Raw genomic sequence first — 20,604 nt, 5'->3', positions numbered from 1 at the left:
CATCACTAGCCCTAAATTTCCCCGCTCCAACTTTTCTTGGAATGTGTTGCAGATGTGAAATGCAGGAATTGATGTATATTAACAAATGAAATGAGGTTGACCAGGTACATGCTCTCTCTCACAGCTTGTGGTTGCTTGGCTCTGTGGGTGGCTCCAGACCAGTTTGTCTAGCTGAAGGCTGAACACCACTGCTGCCTGAAACATCATGAAAATGAGGAAATAAGAAACGCCACAACTGTGTAATTTTTGTGGCATGTTTGAGATCTGACAATTGTTTCTTCCCCCACATCTAAAGATTTGTGATATAAGCTATTATATCCTTATTATTATGGACAGAATATAGGTTATACATCTCATGGATATATAAACTAAATAATCAAACAGCTGGATTTCAATTGTTGATGGCAAAATGCTGTTGACCGCAGCAGTGATTTCAATACTGCATTTTTCTGACTTTCTATGATGCTACTTTTCTGGCAGCCAAATAGAAATAATTTGTTCAATTGGACATTTGAGCTTCTATTTGGAAGCTAGTTCTTAACATGTGAAAAAAAGTTTATAAATAAAAAAAAAATTTAAAAAGAGAATTCAGTAAAATTAGTTTGAAGAATTAGTTTGAAAAACTTATGAGTTTTTTTTTTGTCTTCAGTATAATAAAACTGTTTTATTATAAATTAGGGGATAAATTAGGGATAAAATTAGCTCATGTTTAAAGTCTTTTAATTTTCTGTAAAGCTGCTTTGCGACAATGTCAACTGTTAAAAGTGCTATAAAAATAAATTTGACTTGAGTTTTACTGTTTTATGATACTATTATACAACATGTGGCACCCTTAATAAATATTCAGAGAGAAAGTGAGATTCTCATAAAAAAATTCTCAAAATCATCAGCAGAACTGCCTACAATATAAACAAAACTGTGTGAAAGTTTTTGTACAGTGCAGTTGGATTTCCTGTCACTGTGGGCTGCAGAGCGCAGTAGTATAGTGCAGAGTCTGATACAGCAGCAGAGGAGATGAGCAGACCCACTTGGTTATTATCTTTATTAACTTTAGCAGACATTCTTGGGGGAAGTTTGGGACTTAGAGCTCCACTTGGAACAATATAAAGAAGGAACTCAGGTGTAGATTTTGGATGCTGTATGTACCATTGCAGGTTGTTGACTGTATCAGTGAGTTTTCTGTAGCTGCAGGACAGAGTGACATCATCACCTTCATGAACAACTTCACGAGTGAAAAGTGGCTCTATTGAATCTGCCATGGAGTCACCTGTCATAGAGAACATAATGTTTTAACCTTTACATAATCAAGCCAGAACTACACAAGTCAGATCCACATTCTGCTGTTTCTTACCACCACACAGACTAATTAATCATTAATTCAACACATAACTTTTGAAATAAAAAAAAAAATCAAAACTCACCAAGTGAAAGCCACAGACACATTAATATAACAGTGAACATGATGAATGGTCTTAGCTGAATTAAAATATTCTGAGGACTTTCTGTAAGCTAATATGGAAACATCATAAAGGTTCAAGAAGCATCATGAAGCTCCGCCCCCACAACATCACATGACAGTGTCACTTACAGTGTTGTCAGATTGTTGAGTTGCTGCAGCATCCTGGCTTTACATTCAATTAAATTTTATTTGTATAGCACTTTTAACAATAGACATTGTTGCAAAGCAACTTTACAGAACTATATAAAAGCCAGATATAAATTTCTGCCTATTGAGCAAACCTGAGGTGACAGTGACAACTCCTGAGACGACAAAAGGAAGAAACCTTGAGGGAATCCATCCTCATTTGGGTGATAACAGACAGTGTGATTATAAATACCTCACTTCTATAACTGTGTCCTATATAGTGAAAAGGGGCAACTGGGTAACCAGAAAATTCATTGTAGTTTTGGCATGGAGTCTATTTTGTTGAAGTTATCAACTGCTTACTGATTGAGACTTGAAGGAAAAACTGTTCATGGCAACTGCAGTCCTGAGCCAACGGAGCAAAACTGTTTTTCTCCAAAGCTATCTTCTAAGTGGATCTTTAGGCTGTCCATAAGGGGTCATCCTCCACAGGAGTGAAGTGATGAGAACTCCAGCCAGAAGTAACGCATCAGATCAGCATCACTGGTATCTCAGGAGTGGCATGTGTAGCACGAGAGAGAGAGAGAGAGAGAGAGAGAGAGAGAGAGAGAGAGAGATTTGGTTTGCACATTGTCATGTAATGGTTATGAATAGTGTACATTGTGTGCTGAGTGCAAGTGGGGACTCTGGCAAGACTAAATATGATGGCATAACTAAAAGGGAGAGTCAGAACGTCACAGAAACTTGAGGGTGCCGTGGTACATAAAGGCCCAATCCCAATTCTAATTTCTACCCCTACCCCTCCCCCTTCCCCTCCCCCTTCCCCTTGGCCCTTCCCCTTGAAACTGAGCTACAAGGGATAGGGCTTGAAATTCAACCTCTACGTATTGGGATAGCCCTTCAACGATCGCATACGTCATCGCGTACCTCCGTCAGCATTTACGTTAGCAAAACGCGACCAAATGCGTCATTGGCTGCGACCAGCCGCTACAGTCAGAGCCAGAAATCTCTGCTGGCAGGGTGTGATTTGTTAACTAACACCACTGAATGGGATATCTTTGGCGCTTCGTGCATCACATCCGACAGAATGAGGTGTCAGAACACTCATGTAAACAATAAAAGCGAGAATAACAGAACAAAACGTACGCAGTCAAGCAACCGAAAACAATACTCACTCCCAAAGCTTTTTAGCAGCAGCTTGGATTTCAGAAATCGCTGCTCATTCTCAGCTCGAAAGCGAATCAAGCGGCGTGTTTCCTCTGGATAACAACTTAAAACACGTAAGTAATGGAGAAAATACATTTATGACAATCTTTCGCCGCGGGAACCGCCATCTTTCTGAAATCCGCATGAAATCTCGCTGAAATCCACATGGCATTGTGGGAAATCACTCAAACCCCTTCGTTCGGAGTCAGCTCCAGGAAAATCTCCGTTTGGAGGGGTACAGAAGCCCTACCCCTTCCCCTACCCCTCCGCGTTAACTGGGATTGGGATACCCCTACCCCTTCATGTGAACACACAAAATGGAGGGGAAGGGCCAAGGGGTTGGTCCAAGGGGTGAAATGGGATTCGGCCAAAGTGTACATAAGGCCACTCTACCGTCTACAAACCTGAGTGAACGTGTAAGGGGGGGCAGCATCCAAACATCCCATTTTACCATTACCTTACATTACATTACATTACAGTACAGGCATTTTGCAGATCGACATACAACATACCTAGAGCAGCCTGTGGAGCAGTTGGGGTTAGGTGCCTTGCTCAAGGGCACTTCAAAACACTCTTCAAAACACTTATCAAAACACTCTCTGCCCAAGAACCCTCCAGATCTGCTACTGTATGTAATAAAAAGTTGTTAACAAAAGTCTTGACTAAACAAATATATTTTCAGCCAAGACTTAAACACTGAGACTGTGTCTGAGACCCGAACATGACTTGGAAGGCTGTTCCATAACTGGGGGGATTTGTGAGAGAAGGCTGTCCCTCTGCTGTAGCCTTCACTATTTGAGGTACCAACAGATAGCCTGCACCTTTTGATCTAAGTCGTTGTGATGAGTCATAAAGGACCAGAAATATAGTCAGGTACTGTGGCGCGAGATAAAGCACATTTAGTGCTTTATAGTTAAATAGTAGTAGTTTATAATCAGTGTGAAATTTGATTGGGAGCCACTGCAGTGTGGATAAGATAGGGGTGATGTGGTCATACCTTCTAGTTCTAGTAAGGACTCTCGCTAGAGCTTGTTTATGCACGTGTTAGAACATTCAGACAGTAAGGCATCACAGTAATCCAACCTGGAGGTAACAAAAGCATGAACTAGGTTTAATGCATCATGAAGTGGCATTATATTTCTTACCTAAGCAATATTTCTGAGATGGCTCGAGTGATATTATCTACATCCAGCCTCACATGGGGAACCTGTCCTGAGCACATTTAAGCAACCACATACTGAAAGGAGGGAATTCATGTTTTTATGTAATGACAGTCATTTCAATGTAGAAACTACACTTGGGTGGCACAGAGGTGCAGTGTCACTGTCGCCTCACAGCAAGCAGGTTCCTGGTTTGAACATACCAGTCAATTGGGGGTCTTTCTGTGTGGAGTTTGCTTGTTCTCCTTGTGCCTGTGTGGGTTTCCTCTGCATGCTTCAGTTTCCTTCCACAGTCCAAAGGATGGGGTCAACTGGCTTCTCTATATTGCTCGTATGTGTGAATGTGAGTGTGAATGTCTGTCTGTCTCTCTGTGTTAAGCCTGCGATAGACTGGTGACTTGTCCAGGTTGAACCCGGCTTCTCCATCATCAGCTAGGATTGGCTCCAGCTCACTGATGACCCACAATTGAAATGCAGTATAGAAAATGGATGGAGGGAGAGAAAAATATACTCTAATAAGTACATAATTGAATATTTTAATTATGTGTTTTCGTGGTGCCTCTACATTAGGGTCCTCGGCCCCAAGAGAGAATAATATTAGAGAGAAAAGAGACACAAAGCTTCATTTTTATTTGTTTTTGCATAACAAACATTTTCTGATGTGTTTTGCTGCTGATCTTTTAAGATGCCAGCAAGCCATGAGGCTTTGGAAGGGAGTGTGTGTGTGAGATTTTTGTATGAAATGAACTGATATTCACTTTGAATGCTAATTTGTTTTGTGTCTTACTTTCTCCATGTGTCATATGTGCAGCAGCAGGCAGCTTAATGTTAGAGCTGCTAAGTGGAAGAGAATAGTTAAGGTTTATTTCACAGTTTAGTCATCCGTGGACAGTTATGTTGTTTTATCAGAATGGTGTCTCTGAACTTAACTGAGTTACTAAGAGTAACCAGAGCAGGGGTTCGGATAATATATATGCAGTGTGTATGATAGAAGACCAGGTATACTCTGTCACAGAGGTTTTATTGTGAAAAGTCGTGTTCTTCATCAAAGAACTGAACATCTCTGGAGGATGTGAGCAGGGTTGTGTGGTTCTCAGTACTTTGCCCACAATAAGATAACTGACTGCGCCATCTAGTGTTCACCAAGGAGAAAAACCTTTATACATTCATAAAAGTTTACTTCACATGCAGTGCATACTGTACATTACAGAAAGACAAAAGAGTTATGAGCTGTGGAAAATATTATTTTAATTTTGCAAATTAATATATTTGTGGGGCGGCACGGTGGTGTAGTGGTTAGCGCTGTCACCTCACAGCAAGAAGGTCCGGGTTCGAGCCCCGTGGCCGGCAAGGCCCTTTCTGTGCGGAGTTTGCATGTTCTCCCTGTGTCTGCATGGGTTTCCTCTGGGTGCTCCGGTTTCCCCCACAGTCCAAAGGCATGCAGGTTAGGTTAACTGGTGAATCTAAATTGACCGTGAGTGTGAATGGTTGTCTGTGTCTATGTGTCAGCCCTGTGATGACCTGGCGACTTCTCCAGGGTGTACCCCGCCTTTCGCCTGTAGTCAGCTGGGATAGGCTCCAGCTTGCCTGCGACCCTGTAGAACAGGATAAAGCAGCTAGAGATAATGAGATGAATATATTTGCACAAAAAATACAGCATAAGTCAAATTTTTGGACACACTTAATTCAAAGGTTTTTTTTTAAATTCATTAAAAGACACTTCATGTCATAAAGTCATGATGGACTGTCATTTCTCTTTACTTAGGTGAGCGGTTCCTGATATAATATGGATTACTACCAGTGTCAAATAGAGCTACTTACTGTATTTTTATTATTTACTATTTATTGTTTGATATCAAACACATTAAGAAGGTAAGGAATTCCACTAATTAACTTTTGACGAGGCAACACGTGTTAACTGACTCCCTCATGAAGCTGGTTAAGATAATACCAATAGTGTGCAAAGCATCATCATGTGCCATGTGTTATTTCATAGTTTTGATGTCTTCAGTATTGTTCTACAATGTAGAAAAGAGTCAAAATATTTTGATTCCCACAATATATAGTTTCAGTATTATATATGTGGGTTTAATACACTCAGATAATGACATGCCCTTCCTCAGGACAATCCAACAGTGTAATTACTCCAGTCAGAACAGAGAGACTCATGGGTCCACAGGCATTGTGGAATTCTGGTATGAGGATTGAGCCAAGCCTTGTCTTTAGTGCACTGGCTATTGAGGAATATGGAATTGTACCATGAGAGTACAAAGATTTATTTTTAATAAAAATGACATAACGTCACACCACAGGGAAACACTTTCAGCAGAGGAATTGTAAAAATGTGATAATTTGATGATTATTTGTTTTACTGGCAGCACTGTGACACATGTGCAGTTTTACATGTTCACCCCACATGGGTTCTTCAGTTTCTTCCCACCTCCAAAATAAACAAGACTGTAGGAAATTTGCTGGGATAAAATGCCCCTAGGTGTGAATGAGTGTGTGAAATGGTTTGTACATGGTGCTCTGCGAAGGACTGACATGCCATTCAGGGTTTATTCCCACATTATGCCCAAGAGATTCCAGTACAGGCTCCATAATCACCACGACCCTGAGCAGTGTATAATGGTTACCAAAGAATGAATTCTGTCTCCTAATAATGTAATGTGGCAACAATATAATCCCTTTATAAATCTTCAGAGAAAGAGAGATTCCTGCCAAACATTTCTCAAAATCATCAGCAGAACTGCCTACAATATAAACAAAACTGTGTGAAAGTTTTTGTACAGTGCAGTTGGATTTCCTGTCACTGTGGGCTGCAGAGCGCAGTAGTATAGTACAGAGTCTGATACAGCAGCAGAGGAGATGAGCAGATCCACTCGGTTATTTCCTTCAACTTTAGCAGACATTCTTGGGGGACGGTTGGGACTTAGATCTCCACTTTGAAGAACATAAAGAAGGAACTCAGGTTTAGATTTTGGATATTGTCTGTACCAGTGCAGGCTGTCTCCTGTATAGCTTGTTTCATATTTGCAGGACAGAGTAACATCACCACCTTCATGAACAACTTCATTAGTCAAAAGTGACTCTATTGAATCTGCCATGGAGTCACCTGTCATAGAAAGGAGAATATAATGTTTTTAATCTTTACATAATCAAGCCAGAACTACATAAGTCAGACCCCCATTCTGCTGTTTTTAACACCACACAGACTAATTAATCACTAATTCAACACTTAATATTTCTGAAGTCACAGAAAAATGTTAACTCACCGAGTGAGAGCCACAGACACATGAATATAACAGTGAACATGACGAATGGTCTCAGCTGAATGAGAATATTCTTTCTGTGCTCTGATATATTAAGATCATAAAGGTTCCTGAAGCTCCGCCCCACAGCATCACATAACAGTGTCACCAATGTTATTGACTGATTGATGATTCTTACTGAATAATCCTGGCTTTACATTCAGCCTCATATATGGAACCTGATTTTAGCACATTGTAAGCAAATGCAAACCGGAAGCAGAAACAGCTAATAGTCAAAACAATGCAGTGCAAATAATTTAATTTTAAAATAAATTATTATTCAATAATTACATCAGGATTTTTTTTTTTTAAATCAGGTTTCTGGTAGGCGGCACGGTGGTGTAGTGGTTAGTGCTGTCGCCTCACAGCAAGAAGGTCTGGGTTCAAGCCCCGGGGGCGGCGAGGGCCTTTCTGTGTGGAGTTTGCATGTTCTCCCCGTGGGTTTCCTCCTGGTGCTCCGGTTTCCCCCACAGTCCAAAGACATGCAGGTTAGGTTAACTGGTGACTCTAAATTGACCGTGAGTGTGAATGGTTGTCTATGTGTCAGCCCTGTGATGACCTGGCGACTTGTCCAGGGTGTACCCCGCCTTTCGCCCGTAGTCAGCTGGGATAGGCTCCAGCTCGCCTGCAACCCTGTAGAACAGGATAAAGCGGCTACAGATAATGAGATGAGATGAGGTTTCTGGTAGACAGTTGTGGTTAACCTTTGGCAATGTTGCCGCAAATTTGTGGCAAGGTCATATTTTCACATGCAAATTAATTTTGTGGCAAACTTTGTGGAAAACTTATGGCAAACAATTGATTCCTAATTTTATTTTTTGCTGCAGGTTTGCCAGAATGTTTGCTGTTTGCAGTAAATTTGCTGGCTGTGAGATGAGTGCTCAGGGACTGTGTACAAAGTGCAACACCGAAAAGATTTACGACAAAGATATTCAACCACTTCACTCTTACACAGTGTAGAATCACCAACATCACTGCACATATTGATTATTATTATCATTATTATTATTATTACAGAAAATATTAAATAAACACAATTATATCAACAACACAAAAAGCAAACTAGTGGAAGAAAAAAAAACTTGTTTGCTGCAAACCAATCAAAAGTTTGCTGCAAACATTTTGGATTTATACAATTCGCCACATGTATGAATGAGTATATGCATTGTGCCAAGTTATTTCAATGATTTTCCTCAAATACATAATAATTTCCTCTGATTTTATTCAGTAAATTTAATATAGCATATTTATGTCACACAAAATTGAAACTGTGATTGTGCAGGTGCAAGCAGAAATCATTGTGTTCCCAAATAGAATAATATAGATATTTAGGCACTGTCTAAAAGTGGAGCTCCTGATGAGTGTATGAGCAAAATATTTACAAGGACACAAAATCAACTTGACTAGAATAATAATGTTATAGCATATAAACCATCAAATTGTGTAGTGTACTGGATTTCGTGTCAATAAACTGCTGCATTGTCTTGTCACATTGACACCAAAAACGAGATACCCATCACAGTTATGAATACGTATTTATTCCTTTCTTTGACACCGCATACCATGCGCCAGAAACAGCACCATGACATTATTATGGTGTGACTCTGCTGGGTGCCTGGTGGACAGCAGGGAACCAGCGCTTTCACTTTATAGCATTACTGTATAGTTACAATCAAATATCAAACTTGATATGACAGTTTTCTGGTTATATCTTTCAGATTTATTGGTCCGGGAAGTTTGAATCTGTAAATATATTTCTTTACCGCAGTTCAACCCACGCATGAAATGGAACTTGATTAAACCATGTTAATGAGCCATATTACCCAGTTTATTCTCCACACACCTCATTCAAACCCTTGGTTCAAAAATGAGTTTAAAGTTATTGCATTATAATGTGAAAAGTTTCATGTTTTAACAATATAAATTATCACATCATAATGTAAAATATTTCATGTAATAATGTGAAAATATATTGCTATAGCATGAAAAATATATTGTTATAACAATAAATTTTTCACATTATGATGTGATATTGATTTTTACATTTTTTTTTTCTGGTGTGGCATCAATATGCTTCCATATTTTATACAGTGTCCTTCTTGTGTCAGGAATCTTCAGAACTTTTGCACATGCAAAGAGAAAATAGTCACAATATTTCTGCTATTTGTTTTAGTCATGAGACACTCAAGTCTTGCCCTAAAGGATCTTAAATAATGTTTTGAAACATGCACTAACTGTCAAACGTTGCCTGTAAAAACACTTTTGTTTTTGGTTAAACAATCTATTGTGTCATTTTACATACCCTAAAATCAAATCCTGTTTGGAATTAGGAATTGTGGGTGAAATTTGGTGTGTAAAAATCCCTGTCGGGTTTAAGCTCTCCAGTGATTGAGTTTCACTCCCCTGATGTGATGTATGTCAGGGGTTCTCAACCTTTTCTGCTTTTCTGCCCATTAAAAAAGATCCCCAATTATTTTGGCTCATCTATTCTATTAGAATCTAATAATCTATTGTAAAGTGTATTAATGGGATGAAACAAACGAAGTTTGGCGGCGGATATAGAAACGGGTTCTATCCATCCGTCCGGCTGTCTGTCTGCCTGTTCATCCGGTGTTGTTGATGGTATCAAAGGCTCAAAGAGAGAGATTTGAGTGCAACATGTTTTGAAGAAACTGCACCTTCCTCAGCAGCAGTGAGAACTCACAAGCAACAATACATGCACCACTTCTCTCAGGTCCCAATATTTTCAGGTCGGAGCCTGAGAGGCTTCAGCTGGCATGCCTTTGCAAAAATAAGCGCTTGAAAATTTTTTGGAATGGAATGCTTAGAGAGTATTTGGAATCCAACTGCAATAAATATAATTAGATCAGAATTAAATTCCTAACATATACAAAATTACATGCTTGAAAGATTCATATTTTTCTATTCCCATCAGATTAAATTTTATTTATTTATTTATTTATTTTTCAGTTTGTTGTAAATATCTACCACATATTAAAACATCAGTAGATATTTTATATTTTTAGATGGAAAATATAAAGTTTTATTTTGCGGAATGACATGGGACCTTTGACCTGGATTTTCATGTGGTTACAATGTACGTAAATTGCCTGTTGACATTGATTGAAAAACTACAAAACTAGAAATTAATACAAACAACAATGAATGATTAACCATGTCACCAGCAGTCCAGGGTTCCTTTATTTTTATTTTTTTTCCAACAGATTGACGATTTAAGGTAAAACCTTAAATCATGTGTTCATGTGCTGCTGGAATTTCATTATATCCTTCAAAGGTTTGACTTTTTCATGTCTGCAGGATCCTGCTCCAAGTTTGAGATGGTTGCATGCAAAGCCGGATTAACTGTATGGGCCTGCGGCACAGTGCCCAGGGGCACTAACCACTCACAGCCAGTGGGGGGGCACCACATGACAGAAACTTTAAAAATATTTTTCGTGAATGTTTGTACACTTAAAATGGTTATACACTTGACATTGTTAAATAGTCATATATAATTCATTATGAACACTAATTTCATAAGAACAACAACAATAATCATAATTCTGAGCAAGAGTGGCCTATGTGACCATTAACCCCCCTTTCCTCAACCTGTCAGTTGAGCCAGTCCACCTACGGTGAAATGTATCAATTTTTTAAAAACCGCGGTAGAAATGAAAAATGGACAGACATCAATTGAGTGGTTGTGCGAAGAGAAAATTAAAAAAAGAGAAAGACTCCAGGCGTGTAGCTGCAATTAAAAATGTTCCAGTGTTAGATCATTTTTTTATAAAAACATCGACAACTGCTGTCACTACCAGCGCTGAAGCCGAAGCTAGTGAAATCAGCGATGCTAGTGAGGGAGATGGCCCTGCTAGCACTAGCCGGGGAGATGCTACAACCACAGCCAGTGTTAGCCGAGGGGTCGGCGACGACGAGGATCCCCTTGAGACATACAAATATATGCTGCTCATTTTTGAATAAGACATTTCAATATGCCTACATGCATATCGTTGGTTGTTTTCAGTGAATTTGATGGGCGGATGTAGCCTACTTAATAAATTTTCAATGAGGAAGAATGACCTTGTTTATGTATATGCTACTATTTTTGACAGCAAAGGCAAGGTTTGTGAGTGTGTGCAGGAGGTTACTGAACGTGTGCGCTCAGGGTGGTGGTGGGGGGGCACTTGAGGTATAGTGCCCAGGGGCACCACATTGGCTTAATACGACACTGGTTGCATGAGATGTGTGGAGGAAAGCAGGTTCATGTTACTTTTGCTTTCTTTCAGCATTGAGGAGTGTAGTTTGTGTATGTCTAAGCCTCTGACCAAGGGCATGTTTCTTTTCTTTTGCCAGGGCAGTGCCAGTATATGGCAATGATTTGGTGGTGAAAAGAATCTTCTTGTTTTGGTTTCATGGTGTAATGGCTAGCACTCTGGACTTTGACTCCTATGAGCTGAGTTCAAATCTCAGTAGAACCACTGAAGCCTTTGTTTGAGGCTTCTGAACTAACATACGCAGACTATCTCAACTGTGTGCTCAAGTTGATCAAGCAAGCTGTCACATCCCAAACCCTTTGTTTCTGTCAAGGAGCTAGTCTTTTGAAAATTAGCTCATTGGTGAGAGTACTAACCTTATAAACCAGGGGTTGTGAGTTCAATTCTCACTGGGGCCTATAAGGGATGTTTTGAATGTCGAAAGGTGATCCAGATAAAAGAGGGAAGATTGAGAGCACTGACACCAGAAGGTAAGCAAGTGCTGCTCATGATTTCTCATCACCCAAAGACCACCTTCTACTGGTGAGAATGGCCCCACATGAAGAGCCGGAAGATCAGTGAAGTCACTCATGGTGCTTATAACCAAGTCTCTTGAGAGCTTGGCCTGGCCAGCGTTTTTGTTAGCTCAGATGAGAAAATAGCCAGAATGTACAGCCCACAGCCCACTCTATGATTGACACACCACATTATTTAAAATGTGTGTTCATTTTTTGCGAGGCAAATAGTAAACAGAAGCTAACTGCAGCTAGGAACTAAAGTTGTGAGTGACGTTACAGCAGTTTCTGTGGGCTGTTTTGAGGATTGCCACAGGGACTTCAGGGTTCTGCTGCGGCCCCAATCTTCAGCAACTGCAAAAGAGTCAGGGCTCCATAGCTCAGTGGTAAGAGCGCTGGTTTCGTAAACCAGAGGTCGTGAGTTCAATCCTCACTGGGGCCTATAAGAGACATTTTGAATGTAGAAAGGTGATCCAGACAAAAGAGGGGATATTGAGAGCACTGACACCAGAAGGTGAACAAGTGCTGCTCATGATTTCTCATCTCCTGAAGACCACTTTCTGCTGTTGAGAATGGCTCCAGATGGATAGTTTAAAGATCAGTGACATGACTGAGGACCTGAAGGTGTCTTTGATGTAAAATTTGTGCAAAACACTTTGCACCCAAGTCTCCATCAATGCACAGTTGATAACATCAACAAAAAAAAGACCTCAAATGAAGACTATAATGAATTCAGAAATAACTCAGATGCTCATGAGTACTTGGTAAAGCAATAGACCCCTTGTGTGTGGCGTCAGGTGATAATTTCTTCTGGGGGACAACCATACCCTGTCTTTCTTGTGAGCAACGCTTAATGGGTCTTAAATATGGTTCATTTTTGCCCAGTTTTTGGTTGTTCCGATCGTTCAAACAGAGAAAAACATAAAAAGTATTACTGTCTCCCTGAAACTTTGTCTTGAACTTCTGATTGTGGCTTATTAACTTGACTTGGGCATTTCTTCAGAAAGGAAATATCTCTGAACTGGGAGTAGGATGATTTGGCTGCTGGCATGTAAAGAGTTAGTGAAACTGTCTCCGATTCTTGCTTTTTGTAGGCGTCTTTACAGACATCTTCAACATCTCGTTGAGCCAGGCTGTTGTCCCCACATGCCTCAAAACCACCACCATCATCCCGGTCCCAAAGAAGCCGTCTCCCTCCTGATTCAATGACTACCGCCCTGTCACACTCACTCCCATCCTCATGAAGTGCTTCGAGCGGCTAGTCATGAGGCATATCAAGTCTGCCCTCCTCCCCCACCCTGGATCCTTTCCAGTTTGCATATCAGTCCAACCGTTCGACCGATGATGCTATCTCCACTGCCCTCCACTCAGCCCTCACCCACCTGGAGACAAAAGACTCGTGTGTCAGAATGCTGTTCATAGACTTTAGCTCAGCATTCAACACAATCATTCCTCAGCAGCTCATTCACAAACTGGACCAGCTGGGACTCAACACCTCCCTGTGCAACTGGCTGCTGGACTTCCTGATGGGAAGACCACAGACTGTATGGGTCAGCAGCAACTCCTCCAGCACCATCACACTGAACACGTGGGCCCCCCAAGGATGTGTGCTAAGCCCCTCCTCTTCACTCTGCTTACCCACGACTGCACACCAACATCCAGCTCAAATCTCTTCATTAAGTTTGCAGATGACATGACTGTGGTGGGTCTCATCAACAATGGCGATGAGACAATCTACAGGAGTGAGGTGAGCCGCTTGGCCATGTGCAAGGACAACAATCTCTGTCTGAATGTGGAGAAGACGAAGGAGATTGTTGTGGACTTCAGGAGAGAGCACACCCAGCATGCTCCACTATCTATCGATGGTGCTGCAGTGGAGAGGGTGAGCAGCACCAAGTTTCTGGGTGTGTACATCTCGGAAGACCTGTCCTGGAGCAACAACATCGCATTACTGGCCAAAAAAGCCCAACAGCGTCTGTACTTCCTGTGCGGTGTGAAACTTGAGGCGCGTCGAGTGCTACCCGTGTTGGTCTGACTGGCGGTGGATCGGTTTCGCCAGAGCCCCTGTGCTCTCGGTGTGAAACAGGACGGCGGTCTTCTTTTGATCACCGCACACAGGTATTTGAGCAGTGACCCAAGTGCACTGCCAACTCACGTGGTCAGCACAAGACCTGCGTGTGGTCAATGATGCGTCTCACTTTGGTGTGTGCCCGAGCGGACTAAGGAGCAGTGTTCGGCTAACGGTATCCAGTGGAGGTGCGTTCTTCAATCTCCGTCCTGATGTCTGTTACGTCCTGTTTAGTGATGTTCGGGATGGTGTGCTGATACCACGCCAAAATGCAGTTTTGCATCTTAAGGTGTTGAAACAGATGCCTTGATGTTTCCCTACGTAATTTAGCATGCTTACGAGTAAGTTTGAGATTCCCTTTGCCATACGATGGGTGAAAACTGGTCATTGCAGTCCATTCTAGGGTTTCATCTTACAAGACTGGCTTTATTTAGCAGCGCTGCCCATAGACGGTTGTACATCCAGTGAATCAACTAGGCTAGGTCGTAGACTCGTTCACGTCCAACCTGAGGATGTTGCCTCCCTGAAGCGTATGTGTTTTGAAACAAAGTGCACCAAAGCATCTCCTAACATTTGTCCACACTGTCACGAGGCCCCGTGTGCAGTCGTGGCCACCTGGTTGATGTGACGTCCACTCGACGTCTCCCACGCTGCTTTGAAGGTGCTGCCGATTCCATCTGAAATTTGGTTTGCCGAGAGGCAGCCGAAGCCTTGTTTTGTGGTAGCTTTTACCCGAGCTTGTCTGGCAAAAGAGGTATCTGTCCTAACCGTAAAGGGCTTCTCTCCCGGATAGGTCGAGTCAAAGCACTGCCATAAAACATTTGCAGAAAAGTCCGTCTTTTCTGCAAACTTGTAAAAGCACTGCCCAGAGTATCACAATAGTTAGCCAAGCGCATGGCCCACGTTGCTCTCTGGAACCATGCCTGAGTTTCCTTTGGTTGTTTGTTTATTTTCAAGTGAGCGACTGCCCAGAAGCAGACTTTTGTTCTGGGGGAGTGTATTCTGACTCCCATTTGCATGAATACTATGTGGTAAGCTTCAAGGGTTTTGCCCCTAAAACAACCCAATCTCCTCACATGGAGTCCCTGGCATGCTTCTCACACTTTTGGGGCATGCCTCAGGAAGCATTTGTTACTTCATTGTTCAATGAGAGCAGTTGGCTGGAAGGTGGTGAAAAGTGCCTTTTCAGGACAGCAGCTTGCTTTTCACCAGCAGCTTTAAGAATACAAGCAGGTAAGCATCATATTTGCAGTTTGTAAAAGCTGTCTCAGCTGACTTTGCACTCGAGCGAGAGTTAGAATTTCATAGTGGATGGTGGGAATATGACAAGCCTGTTGTGACTTGGAGATACTGAGGTCAGTCGGCAATTCAAGAAATAAAGCCAAGCAAACTGAAAGCAATCTGTGATAGTTCACCTTCGGAGCTCATCAGAGGAGCATATCAGCAGAAAAGTAGTGTGCAGTTAGTTGATTTGGTTATTGTTGCAAACAGTGCCAAGGTTGTGGGTTTAATCCAAATAGTGGCTGTTTTCACAGATGTGCTGCTTTGAATGTGGCGAAAGAAATTTGACAAACAAAGTGAAAGGAATCTGTGATAGCTAACCTTCGGAGCTCATCAGAGCAGCATATCAGTAAATGCTGTCTAAGCTGACTTTGCACATTAGCGAAAATTAGAATTTTAGATTTGATGCTAGTATGATCTTTTATTGCCATGATGGAGTTTGTGGAGGAACTGCAGCTTTTGCTAATTAGACCTGTTGCACTGGAACAGAGTAAATATCCACCCTGTTGCACTGTGTGCAGGAGGAGAACCTGAAGACGGTGCTGATGAACCCGACCAGCCCCTCGGTGCAGACTAACAATGTGGGAACCATGCAGGCAGACACAGTCTACTTCTTGGCCATAACACCCCAATTTGTGACGGAGGTGGTCAAAGCCGAGAGTCCGGATGCCATCCTGCTCTCCATCGGCGGACAAATGGCACTCAACTGTGGTGAGACCTGTTCTGAATTATATCTCTACATGTGTAGATATAGAGTGGCAGCTACAGTTATCAACAGTACATAATTACTGACACCTTTTCAGATTTACCAATTGAAAACAATTTTACAAAGGTGAGTTTCAGTTACAACAGTTTTTATTGGTTAATTAATCAACCGGAAGACACCCCTCACCCTTTGATCTTGTCGTCTGATGACACAGCTCGTTACCTGAGATGGAATTTTTTTTTTAGCATGATGAGCAAGTTGAGGAAAACCCGGATGCTATCATCATATGTAAGTATGGTGGAAAGATCATGGACATGTTTTTACTTTTCAAATTCACCGATATTTCATGATATCCTTGTCGAAACCTACTTTGTTTCTTACTCTTTCATTTGACAGTTGGCATTTTGTATCTTATCACGCGTTTGAGAAGTCATGTGGGGTGTTGATCATCGTGATCACTTTCACTGGTGTCCACCATTATCGACACCCTGTGGAATTAAGTGACATTTACAACTGTTATGGATCGATCTTTGTGTATCATTGTTGAAGCAGATGAAGTACTTTAAAAAAATATAAGTGCTGTGATTTATCATAATTTTTTCCTGATTCATAACAGAATGGAATGCTTAGAGAGTATTTGGAATCCGATTCAAATAAATAGAATCAGACCAAAATCAAATTCCTAGCATATATATATTTATATATGTATTGTAAATTACATGCTTGAAATATTCAGGTTTTTCTATTCCGTTTTGAATTTTTTTTGCAGTTTGTTGTAAATATCTACCATATATTACAATATCAGACATTTTATATTTTTAGATATAGAAATATAAAGTTTTGGTTCGAGAACTGACATGCGACATTTTACCTGGATTTTCATGTGGTTATAATATCAATTGCCTGTTGGCATTTATTGGTAAACTACAAACCTAGAAATTAATACAAACAACAGTGAGTGATTTAACAAAATGTGATGTACAAAAATACTTAGAAAGTGGGTAGAAAGTGGAACAAAAAGATTTTCTGACACAGGTTAAACATTATCAGTTCATTTGTTTACAAACGTTCGGATTACTTCCTCATTTACCTAAGCACTGACTTTGATATATTTATATAAAACATATTTTGGACTTAATACAAGTCTATATAAAAAAAATTAAATAAAAACTGCTTTGTTAACTTCATTCCACATACCATTTAAAAAAATCATTCTCATCTCATTGTCAATAATTGTGGAATGGTGCCACATCATCTGACACGCTAAGTAATCATGAATCAACTTATTTTTTTTCCAGTGGAAGTTTGAGTGACTATTCATGCACAATTTATGTATTGAAAGTCTCTTCTACTTTTGCAATGGCCAAAAGATCATTAAGGTGTCAATGATTGTAGCTGCAGCTCTACTTCTGGATACTTAAACTTACGACCTACAATACCCTGTGGTAGGAGTGGTGCTGTTTCAGATTGGCGTACTGCAGCAGTATGGTGTGAAGGTTTTGGGCACACCTGTAGAGTCCATCATCGCCACAGAGAACAGACAGCTGTTTGCTGACAAGCTGAAGGAGACCGATGAGAGGCTCGCCCCCAGTGTGGCTGTGGAGTCGGTGAGCCCTGCTCTTCTCTCGTTACACTCCACACGTGTATATCCAATATCCAGCACACGATATTCCCAGTCACCCGCTTTTAAAGGCCTATATAGATCAAATGGGTGTGCTTTTATACAAATGTTTGCATGTGTAACATTATTTATGATAATATTTACTCAGCATGTAATGATATATTGCAATGATAAATCGTGATACATATTTATGACAATTTGAATAAATGAATTACAAAACAATATCAACTGTGAGCTACTGCTCACTTACGTATCCCCTCGCTCTCGCTTATATCAGAATACAAGCAATTGAAGGAATAGGACACTTATTATGAATGTTGACTTCAACAAATAATTAACCCAGAAACAAGTAAGTAAAGAACAGTGTTCTCCCCAGGTATTTCAAATAGCATCCTGGTAAACTGTCATTTTGAAATAGCATTTTGCTTCTTGAAATAGCGTCTAAATTCACCCTATATATTTCATAAATACATTCAGTCGGTAAACAGATAGTCGATGTGCGACAGACCTGAAAATGGTATACACAGTATAGAACCCCAAGCTGAAGTTCAGTACCAAATATCAAACAGTTGTGATTTGTAGTTGCTGAGAAAAGTGTTTCGAAAAGTTTGTAAATCCACCCTATATGTTTCGTAAATACATTCATTTGGTAAACAGGAAGTTGATGTGGGACAGACCTGAAAACGGTATACACGGTATAGAACCCCAAGCTGAAGTTTGGTACTAATGCCGCTTTTTCACTACAAACGCGGCTGAGTCGGGCTGAGCCGTGCCGTGCTGAGTTGGGCTGAGTCGAGCTGAGTGGGGCTGTTGGAGTTGCATTTCCACTACAACCGTGCTGAACCGTGCTGGCTGGAAGTGGGTGGACACATTGGGTGGAGTTAGAGAAAGTGGGTGGACGTCACGTGATGTTGTTAAGCGGCGCAAACAGTGACATCAGTGATCTTTTAAGCGGTAGTCTCACGACCCGGATAGTGAACAATAAACATGGAGGACATGGAGTCGTTAGTGTTGCTGGTCTTGGTTCTGTGGCTTGTTGTCGCCGACAACGCCAACAGACACTGGCAAGAGCGTATAGATGAGGCGAGGCGCATAAGGCTTCAGAAATTCTCGTAATTCGTAATTCTTCTTCTTCCGGGTTTGCGGTGTTTACAGATCCCAGCGTGCTCGCGGGGCGTGTGTGGGCATGTGAGGACACTCCTCCTCACCAATCAGTGCACAGGGGAGTGTCTGCTCACGCCTCCAGCCTCACTCAGCTCGGTTTGGCTCGCTTCAGCCCCACTCCAAAACCGTGCAAGTTTTGGGTGCTAAGCAGGGCTGAAGCGAGTTGAGTCGTGCTGTTCTGAGGTAGTCGAAACGCGAGCCGTGTCGGGCTGAAGTGAGCTGAAGCAAGCTGAAGTGAGCTAAAAAAGGGTAGTGGAAAAGGGCCATAAGTGGCTATGATTTGTGGTTGCTGAGAAAAAGGGTGTTTCGGATGGACGGAGATACAGACGGACGGACAGAGGTAAACCAGTATATCCCCCCCTTCTTTGGAGTGGGGGTATAAAAAAATGAATTGTAATTATCAGGCTGTGTAATCACTAAGATAGATAGATAGCTCCCAAGCTGGGAATTTGTTTTGTTGCAGCAGCAAGTTATCAAACATGTGAAAAGAAAAAGAAACACTGTGCAACATAAAATAGAATTTAAAAAAAGAACAAGCTGACTTTACAATATACAGATAAAAAAAATACCTATATATGCACTTTGTACATGTGACTGTGCATTAATAGTGCAAAAATCAAGAATTGTGATAAATGAAGATAAAAACTGTGCAAATGACAGTAAACCCAAAGCTATGCCTCTTAAGGTAGCTTTTTTCTTTTGCCATGACCCGGATTCAAACCGGGGTTGCTGCGGCCACAACGCAGAGTACTAACCACTATACTATCATGGCAAGCTACTCAGATGTAATCTGATGCTTACTTTCAAGACCATATCACTCATAGTTTTCAAGTTCTGCTCCGGAAACAAAACCTCCCCCTCAGGCTAACCTGAGAGACTAAGTCTGAAATTGTTTCCATGGAAACATTAAAAATTTAAATTTCTCAAAATTCTTTGTATGAAAAGGCACATCTACATCACCTTGTTAATATGTATACCAAGTTTCAAATCCGTATCATGAATAGTTTTGGATATATGCTCCGGAAACAAACATTGCTCTTAGAAACTAAGTCAAAATCCATTTTTTTATGTAAAAATTTGAAAAATACTTGAGAAAGTAGCCAGAATGTACAGTCCACAACCCACTCTACGATTGACACACTGCATTATTTAAAATGTGTGTCCTTTTTTTGTGAGGCAAATCGTAAACGGAAGCAAACTGCAGCGAGGAACTAAAGTTGTGAGTGATGTTCCCGTAGGTTCTGTGGGCCATTTTGAGGATCAGGACAGGGGCTCAGTGGTGCGAGCACTGGTCTAGTAAACCAGGGGTTGTGAGTTCAATCCTCAATGGGGGCCTGTAAGGGGTATTTTGAAGGTGGAAAGATGATCCAGATAAAAGAGAGTATATTGAGGACACTGCCCTCTGAAAGTTGCTTGTGATTTCTCATCACCTGAAGACCACTTTCTGCTGGTGAGAATGGCCCCGTCTGGACAGTTTGATGATCAGTGAGATCACTGTGGATGAGACTGAGGACCTGAAGGTATCTTTGGTGTGCAATTTCTGCAAAGCACTTTGCACTCAAGTCTCCATCAATGCACATAGTCAGGTGGTGTTTGTTTATATTTGGAGGCTATTTTGCAAAATTTACCAAGTCTTGTTTTTGGTAATAATATACAAGTTCAGATATAAATTCATAAATCTGGACTTCTTGTAATGTTTGTAGGCTGCTGTTTCATAGTTAATTATGCAGGGGA

At 41.1% G+C, this 20,604-nt stretch overlaps 1 protein-coding gene, 2 non-coding genes and 1 gene segment (V, D, J or C); 2 read left to right on the top strand and 2 right to left on the bottom strand.

The window, feature by feature from the left end:
• Positions 1 to 932: 932 nt before the first annotated feature.
• Positions 933 to 1,461, bottom strand: LOC132887019 (T cell receptor alpha variable 36/delta variable 7-like; the record flags this gene model as incomplete). The annotated part of the segment is given in 2 exon segments: positions 933 to 1,267; positions 1,422 to 1,461. Coding segments are annotated over 2 exon segments (375 nt in total), but the record flags the coding sequence as incomplete, so codon positions are not given.
• Positions 1,462 to 12,399: 10,938 nt separating this feature from the next.
• On the top strand, positions 12,400 to 12,472 carry trnat-cgu (transfer RNA threonine (anticodon CGU)). The gene has a single exon. It is a non-coding gene; the product is annotated as a tRNA-Thr (tRNA).
• Positions 12,473 to 12,636: 164 nt separating this feature from the next.
• Positions 12,637 to 17,775, top strand: LOC132884259 (carbamoyl-phosphate synthase [ammonia], mitochondrial-like). Its single transcript, XM_060918082.1, has 4 exons — positions 12,637 to 12,654; positions 15,901 to 16,090; positions 17,535 to 17,692; positions 17,746 to 17,775. The coding sequence occupies exons 1-4, from the start codon at positions 12,637 to 12,639 to the stop codon at positions 17,773 to 17,775; spliced, it is 396 nt and encodes a 131-aa protein (XP_060774065.1).
• Positions 17,776 to 19,570: 1,795 nt separating this feature from the next.
• trnah-gug (transfer RNA histidin (anticodon GUG)) lies at positions 19,571 to 19,642 on the bottom strand. Its single transcript has one exon. It is a non-coding gene; the product is annotated as a tRNA-His (tRNA).
• Between the last annotated feature and the right edge of the window lie 962 nt (positions 19,643 to 20,604).

Source organism: Neoarius graeffei, chromosome 1, assembly GCF_027579695.1.
Source record: "Neoarius graeffei isolate fNeoGra1 chromosome 1, fNeoGra1.pri, whole genome shotgun sequence".
Taxonomy (NCBI): Eukaryota; Metazoa; Chordata; class Actinopteri; order Siluriformes; family Ariidae; genus Neoarius; species Neoarius graeffei.
This window is presented reverse-complemented; position numbering and strand designations above follow the sequence as displayed.